Raw genomic sequence first — 15,091 nt, 5'->3', positions numbered from 1 at the left:
AATTTATTTTTAAACAAAATGTTAATGATGAGAGATGGTCTTTGTGACCCGCTTCTACAGGAAAACATTGCAGGAAACTTGTGTATGTGTGTACTGTATATACAGTGTGTATATGACTGTATATGTGGCATGGTGATTGAGATGGGAAATGACTTTAGATGACAACATTGAAAAGAACCATCTGGTGTCCCAGATCCACTATCAAAGCACAAAGAAATTCCAATGTGAAAGTTCGATAACCGGTTAAAGCATGAACATCTAGAATGTTGGTGAAAAACATAAAAAGACAAACCTTGTATGCTATAGTACAAGGTTTGAGTGACGTGTCCACATAACGTCTGAGTTGTAGACATTTGAAAATGCAGAGGCCATTGCATATCACCAGGTTATTGCAAAATACTGTGGCAGGAAATGAATGTCTTATCTTTAAAACTATCAAATCAAGTGAGACCACATGTAGCAGAACAGGAAGATACTGCTCTATATAGTCTACAACACACTGTTAAAAAGGCATTGAGAGTGTTTACAGACTTCCTGTGATCCAATATATAACAGTTTTATAGGAACAGTTTAACAATGACATTCCAGGTGCTGGCAAGCAGATTTTGTTACTAGGCTAACTGCCCCCCCATTTCCAGTATTTATGCAAAGCTAAACTAGCTGACTGCTGGTGTATAACTTCATGTTTGGCATGAGAATGGTATGGATCTTCTCATTCATCTTTCAGTTAAAGAGAATGAGGGAATTTCCCAAAATGTCCAACTACAAAAACATTTGAAAAGCTGCTTCTCTATTAGGACCCTCTAACTGGCAGATAATCTCTATCATGTAACTGCAATTACCCACAGTTTATCACTCATCAAAGTTTCAATACCTTGGCTTTGGCTTTGCTATGTTTTCAACTGGGAATAGCGGCAAACATCCTCATCTCTGTCACACTAACATGTAACAGCAAACAACCAGTCTCCAGGACTGTCGCACTGCATTTATGTTCATCTTTAATCTGACACTGACCTGTGGGGTCAACTCTCATCCAGTCTCCTGCCTCCACTGGGGGGAGGGGCACCCCAGCATGCTGCCAGTGGCCTGGAGTAACTAAGGCCACTGTGACTCACATAGACCTGTTTAAAGGTCACCAGGGTGTGTATGTGAGTCAGTGCATGTCTGTTATGAATATGGAAATGCACACTGCCTTCCTGTCTGCTTCACATGGAAGGAACATAGTAAATCTTTCATGTCACAATGCCTCATGCTAGGTAGCTAATTACTCTGTTGTTTAGGGTGTGTCCGTCAAACCGCTGTGAAAATGGCCTGCAGTGATTTAATCTTAGACTGTGCTGGCTTGTTTACACCCCACAGCTTGTTTGTGACAGTAGGAAGATGTATTGTATGTACTGTACATTAGTTGTAATTACAATATTCCTTGTTGTTTTAATCAAATTAATTTCATACAGATTTCTTATATTTATATGTAACAAAATGTGTATTTAGGGATATTGTTAGAAGTCACAATCATGTTTGTATGCTGTGTGTGTCAGGTGAGAAAGACTCTTGACGCGACCATGCAGACCCTTCAGGACATGCTCACAGTGGAGGACTTTGATGTTTCAGAGGCCTTCCAGCACAGCCAATCCACAGAGTCGGTCAAATCGGCTTCCTCCGACTCCTACATGAGCAAGGCAAACATCGTTAAGAGACGTGCCAATCAGCAAGAGACTGAGGGCTTCTACTTTACTGTAAGTTCTCAGATGAGAGCACTGTGGCACTGCAGCATGGAGCACATCCATTATAACTGGAAATAACCATGTCACTTTTTTTCTTTTAATGTATTTCATCTGCAGAAATACAAGGAATACTTGAATGGCAGCAATCTCATTATCAAACTGCAGGCCAAGCATGACCTTCTGAAGCAGACGCTAGGAGAAGGTGAGACTTATTGTGCTATAAAATACATTAGTGGAATAGAAATTGCTGAAACTAGTTGGTTTCCTCCATGTTTTTGGAAATAGAATGCAGAATTATGTTGCACTGAATTTGTCATTTCCTTGACAACTTAACCATGTTTGGACATCAAACAAACCCTACATTTCATGATGTGAAGTACTTTGCTTGAAGACTATGACATGCCATAGTAACCAGCTGCGACAGCCGCGTAGTTGAGATCAAAATGAAGGCCGAGTTTGAAGATGGGTGTGGTCCCAGCAAGGGCGTCAGAAGTAGGCTGGTAGGAAGAGTGAAGGGGCAACTGCCCCCCACTTTACGCCCCTAGCCCGATCCCATCGCAAGATGGTCTCCATTTCTTTAAACATTTTTTTTTATATATATTTAATGCACATTAACCTGAGCCAAAGGTTTTAAAAGGCCTATGTAAATGTGTTGCTACTTCAAAATCTTACAAGCATCTGCTTTTGCTTATATATTAGTCAGTGGGTCAGTACATCGTTTTTCAGACTATACGGACATACTTTATATAGCACTTATTACATAGCTTGGTTGAATTCTAATGTAGAATGCGGTCTGCTATTTCTTGATAACAGACCGCTGCTAAGGATAACACCCCGTTGCCATGCAAAAGCAGAGCGTTGCCATGGACGCAGTTCTCTTCACTCTGGAGGACAGCTATCAATCAATCCGCTGAAAGAAGTCCGGATAATTTAGCCTATCAGCTGTGGCAAAAAGTGGGGAAAAGTGGAGCAACTTCTGTCCTCCAATTCAAGCAATGACAGCAGATCTGATGAGCGTCTATCGCTAATATCTTTCTATACCGTCTATGATCGCTAGCTACGCAGTAACAGCCGTAGGGACAACAACGCTAATTAGTTAGCTTACATTGCAACTTGTTTAACGTTAACTTACAGGTGTGTCAACATGCAGCGGCTCTGCAAAAAGGAAACGAGATGAATGAGGACATAAACGTCCACATAAATATTCCCAAAGAAGCCATTCACCGTGTCTCACTTCACCGTCAACAGAAATGTTCAGTTTAATGTAAATAAGAGCAGTCAATAGCCCGCTAGCTCACTACAACGCTTCAGCTAATGTTGTGTCAATTCCTGCAGTGATTAAAACAGCAGCTGGGTCATTTGTCCACCACGGCAGCACCCCATAAAATATAGGGCTACTACCACAACCCGTAAGGTGGTGTTGAGAGTAGCTAATAGACGAAGGATTGCATTACAGAGTTTTTACGTTGCTATGGACGCAGGATTCCAACCGTAGAGACGGAACGGACTATTTTCTCTAGTGGAAGCAATACAATTGTATTTAAATCAATAAACTCCCATTTAAATCAATATTTTGTCATGTTATTAGTCAAATTATTGATTTATTTGGTAAGTAGCCATGTAATAAGCGGGATAATGTAGAGCGAGGCGGTTGTTATAGCGAATACAACCCCTCCAGGCTGATTCAAGACGGGGTTGTATTCGCTATAACAACCGCCTCGCTCTACATTATCCCTTACATATAGTCAATGATACAACCTTTGTGGATATAGAGGAGTGTTTATGTTTGAATATGATTGATTGAAATTGAATACAAAATTGTGTTATAATACTGAAGTTGTCATTCACTTGACAGCTTGTCAATGTTGAGACCTAAAAGAAGGTCACAGGGTAGAGAAGACAGAAAAAAGCAACATTGAACTAGTAGTACTGTATTTGAAGGGTTTTCATATATTCGGCATTTACCAGGTCTAAGAGTAAATCAAAATGTATATGTTCCATTATGTTTCTACTTCGGACTCAAACAATCTGCTTCAGGGTTGGAATTATATGTGTTTGACGTAAAGTAGGATTGTGAACATTACGTGATCCTTAAACAAACATTCCTGATTGACTGATCAAAGTGAGGCCTTAATTAGTCTGTGTGTGTGTGTGTGTGTGTGTTTGTGTGTGTGTGTGTGTGTGTGTGTGTGTGTGTGTGTGTGTGTGTGAGAATGTGGTGCAGATATCATGAAATCCTCACACTGTACAAATCAGCTTAAACAGACCTCCCACTCTTGTTGCCCCTGGATACATTTTCACTTTGCAGAGCAAGTATACAATCTATCCCCTTCTGGGGCTCATGTGCTGTTTCTAGGGCAACCGCTGAATGACTGCTGCCTGGCGGTGAGTCAAATACAGCCATGGCGCTCACCCCATTGAGCCTGCCTGAATAGATGCCCGTTTTCTCATAACACCCCTTTCCGTCTCCATCTGCCAGCCTTGTATAGTCGGCCAGCACTGAACCGTACAGCTAACTTCTGTGATTGTAAAACTAGTGTATACTAATTTTGGTCCTTTCTCTGCTGTTTTTCCTTTTAGGGGAGAGGGCTGAATATGGAACAACAAGGTAAGATGTCCAGTGACAAGGGGTGAATAAAGTAGGTGATGGTGTGTAAAATCCTTCTTGTGTCCCTGGATGGGGCAGGAATGAGATCACAGTGTGGGAATATGAGTGTAGTCTTAACTTCTCTCTTATTTGTTGAACAAAGGGTTTATTTCTAATTAGAGAAGGCGGTGCTCTGAGTTGTTCTTCCCAGTTTTGATCTATAAAAATATGTTAAGACTAAGAAAGGAAATGCCAGTGAGATGGATCATGTCCTGCTGTTCTATTTATAAACAATTCAATGAGCAGAAAATGAACAAATATTGACAAGCCAGGCTCATGACTAATTGAACACAGTGTTTGGCTTTGACCTATTTTGAACTATAGCACATTCCGTTAAATGCAATCAAATCTTAATTGAATTTTGTGTGTGATAATTACTTGTAATAATTTTTCTTGATTTTGATCAAGTTTGCTACAGCAGCTCTGTCTACGAGTTATAGGAATAGTTTGACATTTGGGGAAATATACTTATTCACTTTCTTGCCAAGAGTTAAATTAGAAGATCAATACCGCTCTCAGGATTTCACACTAAATATGAAGCTAGAACTAAAAGACCATTAGCACAGAGATCGGAAGCAGGGGGAAACGGCTAGCCTTAAATACCTAGTATATCTTTTTTTACCTTTTGTACGGATGAAACAAATGATCAAGGCTAACTGTTTCCAGTCTTTGTGCTAAGTGGTATTGATTTTCTCATCTCATTTAAATATTGTGTTTCTGAGGTGCAAATTACTGTGTGAAAGACATGGCAACAAAAACATTTTAGAAAAAAATGACTGCATTTTGATGTGTAAAATTGCATTATATTAATTGCTTTATTATTTATATTTACCCTGTACCAACCGTACACCCCCCACCATCTCCCCAGGCCCCCCACTCTTCCCCCTAAACCCCAGAGAATGCGGAAGTCTAGACCTCGCTCCATTTTTAACCGTAAGCTGTTTAACGGCAATATGGAGGCCTTCATTCAGGTATTAGCCCATCTGTGCTCTTTGTCTCTCCATGAGCTCAGCTGTCTCGCTAGCGGTCCTTGGGGGTTTTCTTGCCTTTGACCACTCTTTTACCCAAATGTTGGCTCACTCATGCTCTTTCCTCTTGCTCATTGCCTTGTGTTCACAGTCTTGTAATTTAGGAAAGACGTAAGATGAAAACCTATCAAACAAATTCTGGAGATGGTTTGATTTTGTAGGCACTGCACCGGTGCCGGGCCTGCTCTTAACATCCTTTCTCCTGTGATCCCCAGACTCCAGACACTGAATTCATTTGGCTTTATGTATGTCAGTTGGCCAGGCACCAGCCATGTCAGGCTATGCAAATAAACACATGGCCACATCCACACTAATGCTCAATCGAACAGGGGCAAGCAGACAGAGTGTGCATCAACAGCATTGGAACAGTACAGCTAAAACGATCAGTCGATTGGCAGAAAAAAAAGCGATTCAAATAATTTTCAAGCACAAATTCCAAACATTCCCGTTCCATCTTTCTACGTTTTGAAGATTTTCGACTTTTATTCATAGAAACATTTACTGAATACCATGAGCTTTTAGAGTGTTGGTTGAAAAAAAAAAAGTCATTTAATTATGACACTTTTGGCTTTAAGAGATTGTAATGGGCATTTGTCACTAGTATATTCTGACATCTTATAGAACAAATTATTCAACCAAATAATAAATATACTAATGGACAGATTAATGGATAATCAATAATTGGTTAGTTGCAGTGCTTGAAAAATGCCTGACTCTATGTACAGCTCTGATCCCCATCCTCTCAGGTAGCAATCTCCCTTCAACCGACTCCCCCTGCCCAGCCATGTTCTCCTGTTTCACACCCCACAAGGCACTGATGCTTTGGCTATTCTCTCAGGACAGGCCTCCTCTTTTTCTCTCTCTGTATGGTCTGTCTCTCTCACTAACATGTTGTGGTTCTTGTTGCCTCTCTTCCTCTGTCTACGTGCCTTTCTGCTCTCTGCCCAGGGGACGACGGAATGTCCGTGCGAGGAGTCAGGTACTCTGTCTTATTGCATGGCGGGATAATCGCACTGTGTTCAGTATGCTAACCAACATTTCTGTGCCTCTGCCCTGTTGGCATTCCTGTGAAAATACTGTAGTATTATATAACATATGGTGGTGCAAACACTAACACTATTTTGTTCCGCTTATTTTTGTTCTATACACTTAACATCAGTTATTTAAATAATCATAAAATTAACAATGTTCCTTCAACTCTGTGTAAGTTTAGTTTATTGGGATCCCCATTAGCTACAGCAGGGCTGCAGCTATTCTTCCTGGGGTCTATGATTAATTAATTTGAGGGGCTGCCTCTATAAGCTTCTGATGATATCAAACCTGCTGGCATGACTATTTGTCTTCTATTTTTTTCTGGGTTTGTGCTTCCAATTAATCATTTAAATGTGTCCGGTAGGACTCAGGGCAGCCTATACCAGTGGTGGTTGAGAGCTGCGTTCGATACATCAATCTGTATGGTAGGTTCCTGTTGTGTTTTATATGTTGTATATGTTGTTATATGTCTTTTCACAAAATGACAAAACTTGTGCTGTCTCATAATCTGTCTCTCTCTCTATTTATACAAGCTAACATTTTCGTTGGAGTTCCTGTGGCTCTATAGTTCCAGAAAAAATTTGGTTGAAAAGAGCCTAAATATTATATTTGACTAATCAATTCGTTGAATTAGCTGACAAAATCTGTCATTGTTTTTTCAGTGTTACTGTCCCGTCTCTGCAGAATACAGTAATGCTGAGGGATCTCATAAAATCAAGTGCTCATTAATGACAATGTGTTTATGAATATTACAGTGAAGACAGACATGTGATTATCCTTTCACCTAGTAATGACTAACAACAAATACTGAATTTACCATAAAAGGACCAGAAAAACGTTGATCAAGACCTTACTGACCAATTTCCTAGAAATCTTCTTGCAAGGGGCCGCCTTAATCTAATGACACCTTCTTTCATTTATGTGTTGCTGCTGCACACTGCTCTGCTCTTTCATATCCAGTCTCACAGCATTTTGCACCATTTTGGTCACACACATACAGTACATCCCCACACTCACATTGTAGCCTAAACTAAGATTTGTTACAGGCTTTTGTCTTTTTTTTTTTATTAGTTTGTTGTGCTTTAACCTTCAGGCTTTAAATGTTGTGCCAATACTATGAGGAGTGGTTACTATTCTTATACTTTAAATGTGCAAAGAAATTCAATGAAAGGACATTTGTACATTTTACACTAACGGGTGTAATCTGTCCACAGGTCTTCAGCAGCAAGGTATATTTCGAGTTCCTGGCTCCCAGGTAGAAGTCAACGATATTAAAAATGCATTTGAAAGAGGTTAGTCCCAGTGCACTTGGCCATCTTCTCTTGATTGATTTTAAATTGCGTTTTGTCCACCTCAAAAGCCACAGTCTCTTCCACAGGCCTCTAAAGTGCCAATAAAGAGCCCATGTGTCACATGTAACCCCGTAATGGACAAACCATTTTAGATGCATAATAGATAAGATCAACATCTCAGAGTAATAATGAATGAGGAAACCTAACTGCATTCTTAATGTTTATATCAACCTCCCAACTTGAAATACACATTAAAAAAACTGCATCAGTGCCGTGTTACATGAAAACTTATAGTGATGAATGATTAATGAGTGGAGTAAATGTGTGCTATGTGTATAGGAGAGGATCCACTGGTGGATGATCAGGCTGATCATGACATCAACTCTGTGGCAGGCGTTCTTAAGCTCTACTTTAGGGGGCTGGAAAACCCGCTGTTCCCTAAAGAACGTTTCCTCGACCTCATATCTACAACCAGTGAGTCACATTCCAGATAAAACATTTGATAAATGTAAGCTTTTTATTTAGTCAAGCTTTCTTTTTTATTTCAGAGCTTGACTCAGGAGCAGAAAGAGCTCACCATCTTCAGCAGATAATTGTGACTCTTCAGCGGCCTGTGATCATCGTCATGAGATACCTGTTCGCATTTTTAAATCAGTAAGTCCTGCCACAACCCATTTCACGCATTTGACACTCATAAAGTGATACTAATTGCTTCTGTCTTTCCAGTCTTTCTCAGTACAGTGATGAGAACATGATGGACCCCTACAACCTGGCTATTTGCTTTGGCCCCACATTGATGCCAATACCAGATGACCAGGACCCTGTGGCCTGCCAGGCGCATGTTAATGAGATCATTAAGACCGTTATAATCCACCATGAGGTCATCTTCCCGGCCCAGCGTGAGTTGGACGGACCTGTGTATGAAAAGTGCATGGCTGGTGTGGAAGAGTACTGGTAAGTGCAAGACAAGGTGTCCAACATATGTGTGGGTGAATGAGAGGCAAATAGTGAATTATGTGTGTATGGTTTATTCTATTGTGTGTCTGTTTGTGGGACACTTATTAAAGAGCCCCAATTATACTCATTTTCAGCATCATATGTGTACTCTTGGGGTCTACTAGAATAGGTTTACATGCTTTGGTGTTCAAAAACATATCAAGTTTCTCATACTGCCCATTGCTGCAGCTTCTTTGCCTGAAACTCTGTCTGAGCTCTTTGCCTGCCTTCCCGAAAAGCCAAGTCTGTTGTGATTGGTCAACCAAATTCAAACAAGCCACTGGGCTGCCTGTGCATGCTCAGGCAGCACCAATGGGCAGCATATATGAAAAACTGGCTTGGCTTTCTCAATTAATGACCTCATTAATTGAGAAATAGTTGAGAAAAAGTGCTGTCTGTGGGTGAGAAAGCTCCATTTGCAGTGAAGTGTGTTTTTTTGAACTTTATACATCTATTACATACTCAGAAAAACTATATAACACACTAAATGACAGGAATAATCAAAAAAAGCATAATAGGGGCTTTTTAAGCAGCAGCATTTTATTATATTTTTTTGTTAAGCTTTATTAAAGTTTAGTTTCAGTAGACTAATAACCATAAACATGGCCATATTTATACAACTTGGTCTTAAAACTGTATCTCACTGTGCATGTATTATTTTGAGGCAAATGATGCAAAATTATTTTATTATTATTATTTATTCTGTATTTAGTTTTTGGTGTTGTAAAGATTTAAAAAAAGGGATGACATTTTTAATATTTTATTTCAATCATCTGACTGACTGTCTCCATATTTCTCCATTCAGCGAAAGCCCTCACAGTGAGCCAGGAGCTCTTGACGAGGTAGACAATGGTACTGGACCCAACACTAGTGATGAAGGTGAGACACAAAACACAGTCAGTCCACTGGAAAGACTGCAGCCGTAACTGTACTGTAAGTGAAAAAATAATCAGAAGTTTCAAATTGGATTCTGTCACATTTCTTTGTGTTGCACTTTTTATTCTTTGAATTGCAGAGTTGGAGCAGATCGAGGCAATCGCAAAGTTTGATTATGTGGGCCGAAGCCCGAGAGAGCTTTCCTTCAAGAAGGGAGCCTCTCTGTTACTCTACCTACGAGCCTCTGAGGACTGGTGGGAGGGCCGACATAACGGTGTGGATGGGCTGATTCCACATCAGTACATTGTTGTACAAGACATGTGAGTAGGACACATGTAGGACAATTTGATTTTAGATTAATATATAACTGCATCAGAAAAGTGACCTAGTCAAGACAGTTACCTGGTTCTGCTGCAGGGCACTGGCTACTTTGGGCTTGGTCATTATTTATGTTGCTCTATTTTCCCAAAAATGCATGTTTCTATTCTTACTGTCCGCGTGAGCTGTGATGTGTTTTCAAGAAGCTTGGCCTTTTACTTTTGTAAAACCTGCACCTTTATACGGGTCAATGGGAAGAAAATACTCCTGTTTTCCTGAATGATTTGGTTGTTTTCTTGACACAATAGTTGCAATGAAAATAAAACAAATCTATCAGCAATTGGCTGAAGAGATTTAAGGAGGACCAACACGTAGGTCACTTGCCAAATAAAAGCTTTAATTTCTTCTCCGGCCTCTTGCCTGATAACCTCTCCTGCATCACAGAGCAAGTAACACAATTAAAGCTAGATTCAGAAGAAAAGTGATGGATGTACTGCCAACAGTGGCTTCCAGGGACTGATAAGTGATTAATTATGTCTGTAAAAGTAATGAGGCTCGCAGTGCTGATGACATTTTTGTGTTATTTTTGTGGCAAGAATGTAATTGTTAAGGATTCTTATGTGCTGTTAGAGAGATTAAACTTTTGAAAAATTCAATCTCTCAAATTAAAAGCCAATATTACCATTTCCCTAGGGCAAACACCATTAATTGAGATCAATCTCTTCTGTCTGTCCATATCAGGGATGATGCCTTCTCAGATAGCATTCCGAGGACTGATAGTGCGCCCAGCAGTGGACCACACCACGATGAAAGATCCTCGTCCAGGAACGAACGCCAATCTCCTTGTGAACACACACCTGAGCGCCGCTTTGGAGCAGCATTTGGAAGGTTACTTAAAACTCCATGGGCACACACAATACAGGCAGTGAATGCATACTGTAGACAATCTTTTTAATGACCAAAATAATTCAGTCTTTGCATTTAAAATCTCTGTGCAGGTATTCAGAGTCAAGACATTTAATCTGATAAAGGATCAAACTGTGATTTTTCTTAGGGTGAGGGTGCGATCAGATGGAGCTGCAGGTCCGCGCCACAGGACCAGCGCTGACAGTCACAGCCCCACCAGAGCTGCAGACCAGCCTCCTAGGGTTATGCCTCGGCCCTGCAGCCCACACAAAATAGCAGTTAGCAGGGGCCCAACAGACAGTCCGGAGAAATGGCGTCTCGCCACATTTGGCAGTGCTGGCTGCATCAACCACCCAGACAGAAAGGCCTTCGTGGACAGCCACTCTCAACGATCTTCACCCAGCACCATTCGGCACGCAAGTTTAGGAGATCACAAAACCCTTGAGGCTGAAGCACTCGCTGAAGTGAGTGTTAATACTTGAATAAACTTTGAAATAGGCAATTTAATACAATATTAATACACTAACTTTCCTTGAAATCATTTAGTTTTTGTTGATAGAGACCTCAAGATCAACTAATATTGTATGTACATCTTCATTAAAAAGAACACTGTCCAGCAAAGAAAGTAAGCTAATCACTTGCTGCTTCTTTTAAAAATTACTGCTCTGAGGGCACGGTATAACTGAATTTAAAGCATTTATTCATCCAAAGCCCTTAACTATTTGCCTCTCATTTACACAGTCACTCACACACATCTGGTTTCTGGGGTGAGAAAGAGGACACTATTTAGAAACATTTTAGTGTGTAAATCAAACTGTAAAAGTGTGGGGGACATGTCTCCCCCACCCTCAGTGGAACTTAGTTTTAGTTACTCCTTGCCTGATTGTTTGCTATTCATTTCTAAATGTCAACATAAATTTCCCTTCTGCTTATGTTTGTCAGGACATAGAGAAAACAATGAATACAGCTCTCCATGAGTTGCGTGAGCTGGAGCGACAAAATGTAGCCAAACATGCCCCCGATGTTGTTTTGGACACATTGGAGCCTCTCAAACACCCCGGTGGAGCCCAGGATCCGCCTGGCAGCCCTCTCCACACCATGGTGATCAGGGATCCAGATGCAGCCCAGCGACGTAGCAGCAGCAGCTCCTCCTCCGAGACCATGACCACTTTTAAACCTGCTATATCAGCACGTAGACCAAGTGCACCTCTAAGGCCCCCGCCTGTCAGACCTGTCCGGCCTGCTCCTGTGATTGGACAGGGCCAGGGACCACAGCGCTCCAGCAGCTCTAGTTCCTCTGGTCTAGGCAGCCCAGGCATCACACCCACTGACAGGGTCTTTCCCAAACCTCCCTCCCCATCACCATCCACCTCCTCCTCATCCTCGGACAAACAAGGTAACATGTAGCTCCAGTCAGTTACAAGTCAAGTGGGAGAAGAAGACTGTGGATACCAAGTGATTGTGATTACCATCACGCCCCTGCGCCTCTTTTTTGACAGCAAAACAAACGTTGACACCTGGTCTGTATGATGAATATTTACCACTGATCTTCTATAGTGTAGGATAGCTACTGCTGGTTTCTGACAACTGTGGGCCCACTCATTAACTTCTTGGTGGACAACTTGATGTACTGTATTTCAATATTACACACAAAAAAAAGGTTTGAATCTATGAGAATAATTTTATAGAACACTACCGTGCTGGACAGCCATGCTGGATAAAAAAAAGGGATGCACTGGAAAATGCTTCTGTTTACTGAAATCTGACAAAGAATCATCTCATGTTGTTTGGTTACAAAAATGCTGTGAGCTTGGACTTTGTATCTTGTTTCATGTTCCATTATGAGGAAACACTTATGGGAACATTTCACCAGTAATTATGTAGACATCCAGTCTGTGCTGGTGGTTGATGTAGTCTATTAAAACTATAACTCCTTGGGACCATTTTCCTCAGAGAGCCAGTCCCACAATGCCAGCATATACCAGCAAATGTTAGGTTTTCAGCATCAGGAGAACACCGTGGCTCTGTCTGAAATCACTCCATTTACTATGTAGTGCACTACATTTACCGTTAAAGGCCATTTTATTTCATTGTATGAATTCTGAGTGGGAAGAAAATAAAAAAAAAAGTCTTATAATGTTATGAAAGTGTGCATGGCATGTAAAGGCTTTTCTGCCTACAATCGCACAATGCAACGCGTCACATTTTATAGATTGGAAAATTACAGTTGTGTGATGATACACCTGTTAGTGATTACGCAAAATGATGCTGACTCATATGTGTTGGAAATCTCAATTTATTGTTCATTATAGAGTAAACTATTGAGTGTCTGTTTTATGGGGAGATGTGATTGAGGGAGATTTCAGACACAGCCCATGACTGAATGGTAAAACTAGAGTAGAATTGCAATAAGTTGCAGTTTATTCTAATGGTCACTAGATGCTGGCTTCAAGGACATTTTATCTGTATTAGAGCCACTATGTGAAAAAAAATCTGAATGGTAGTATAAAAAACAGACAGTGGAAAACAGCAGTGCTTGGTACACACCACACCAATCCAACTCCAGGAAACTGAGTACCAAGGGCTGAAAGCAACTACACGGCACCAAGTGGGATTGGTCACTTTTTCTTAGATTGGCTAATTTTTTTCCAAACTAATTTAGCACAATAATTTGAAAAATGCAACAATTATACAAACATATTGATGGCTTTTAGGTTAATTGAAATGTCCTTCAACTTTTCTCTTAAATTGATCAATTATTATTTTTGTCCCTGCAAGAGTAAGAAGTTCCAAAGAAACGGTCCCAGTAAAACTCACCAAGCAGCTTTGTAATCAGAACAAGTGGTGCTGCTGCTGTCTGACCACTTAGTGACCAGCATGAACGGCAGTAGCAGCATCACTGGCCAATAGCTTGGGGTCGGGCCAGGTTAACTGATAGCAGTGCAGCAGCGCAGTCAGCAACAACCTGAGACTCTGCCTTGTTGCATTTTCTTAGCAGTGGGCAGGAGACAAGAGTCAGTTTCTTAGCCAAAACTGTTTTTTCCTTCATTCATTAATCTCAGAACAGGTCAGTGGACGTCAGACGTAGACCAGGCCAGATGGCTACAATTACGCAGAGAACATTGACAATTATTGTGGACATTATAGACATGCCACCCCTATAACTAATACAAGGAAATAAAGATGAAAATCAGCAAACTGTTCTTATAATATAGTCATCTCTCTATATAAAACATTATCTGTGTTACCTCAATAAACAAGTAAAACGTTCTTCAACAATTCAAGTGACTAATGCACTTATAAACACTACAGGGAACTGTGCTGCATTTGTAGGTTCTGTGTTTTCATTTTGATGAAGTTGTACTAGGAACATGATATAGCACATCAGTATCATTGAAGCTTACTTAATGTCTAGATTGCACACGGTCAGTTCAGGCTGTGTGGGTGTTTAGATGAACTTGTTTACTGTTGGTGGTGTTAGTTGTCTGTCATATAAGGATGATCAATATATCTTTAAAGTGTAATAGGTACATTGGATTGAATATATACATACAGTTAAAGGATACTTGTATAAATAACATTGTATAATAGGAACAGGATATATTATCATGTCTAGTCTGTTGATTTTTGTAACTCTTATCCTTGCACAAACATTAACAAACAATAAATCAGTAAAACCTTGCTGAAATTTCTCGTCTTATTGTCTTGTGATGTACAATAAAATGTGAAGTGCTTTAATGTAAATGACTGAAAATGAACAGTGGCCAATGATTCGTGATGAATTACGACAGTGTACCATATTCATATCCATAGTCCTTGTTACAATGAACATCTGTGGTTAAGAGTTCCATGAACATACAGTACATGACTATCTGACTTCACACAGCACAGCTCACTCATACAGTACATACACTGACTAGCATGGCTTTGCAGTGCCATCTACTGGTCAGCACAGATTTTTCGCTCATCCTGTTAAAAGATGGGTATCTGTTCCAAATCAATGAAATACTACCATAAAATGCACCATGAGCTGCCAGCTGAAGATTAGCATACATTTACTCAAGCAACGTATTTAAGTATAGTTTTGATGTAGGCCTACTTTCCTTGAATATTTTCCATTAATTGTTATTTTAGAGGCAAATATTGTATTATTATTACCATAATAACATTAACTTATCTCACAACTTTCGTCACTACTTGATTTGAAGGTTCAAAATTCACATGCAAAAAACATGGTAAACACATTATATATATCAAAAATGTTGCTTCACG

General features: G+C 40.2%; 1 protein-coding gene across 2 annotated transcripts in view; it reads left to right on the top strand.

The window, feature by feature from the left end:
* Window positions 1-14,507, top strand: part of LOC114553903 (SLIT-ROBO Rho GTPase-activating protein 3) — a 39,184-nt gene extending 24,677 nt beyond the window's left edge. Inside the window, exons 9-22 of one of the 2 annotated variants that reach the window (XM_028575361.1) lie at window positions 1,539-1,736; window positions 1,842-1,926; window positions 4,305-4,332; window positions 6,348-6,378; window positions 6,796-6,856; window positions 7,646-7,723; window positions 8,063-8,197; window positions 8,272-8,377; window positions 8,450-8,677; window positions 9,525-9,598; window positions 9,735-9,915; window positions 10,655-10,801; window positions 10,968-11,283; window positions 11,762-14,507. In XM_028575361.1, coding sequence (XP_028431162.1) covers window positions 1,539-1,736; window positions 1,842-1,926; window positions 4,305-4,332; window positions 6,348-6,378; window positions 6,796-6,856; window positions 7,646-7,723; window positions 8,063-8,197; window positions 8,272-8,377; window positions 8,450-8,677; window positions 9,525-9,598; window positions 9,735-9,915; window positions 10,655-10,801; window positions 10,968-11,283; window positions 11,762-12,226 — 2,133 coding nt within the window. In that variant the 3' untranslated portion in view covers window positions 12,227-14,507. Of the gene's footprint in view, window positions 1-1,538; window positions 1,737-1,841; window positions 1,927-4,304; window positions 4,333-5,239; window positions 5,343-6,347; window positions 6,379-6,795; window positions 6,857-7,645; window positions 7,724-8,062; window positions 8,198-8,271; window positions 8,378-8,449; window positions 8,678-9,524; window positions 9,599-9,734; window positions 9,916-10,654; window positions 10,802-10,967; window positions 11,284-11,761 lie in introns of both variants that reach the window. The other variant, XM_028575360.1, reaches the window with a different exon arrangement.
* Window positions 14,508-15,091: the final 584 nt, after the last annotated feature.

Source organism: Perca flavescens, chromosome 4 (assembly GCF_004354835.1).
Source record: "Perca flavescens isolate YP-PL-M2 chromosome 4, PFLA_1.0, whole genome shotgun sequence".
Lineage (NCBI taxonomy): Eukaryota > Metazoa > Chordata > Actinopteri > Perciformes > Percidae > Perca > Perca flavescens.
This window is presented reverse-complemented; position numbering and strand designations above follow the sequence as displayed.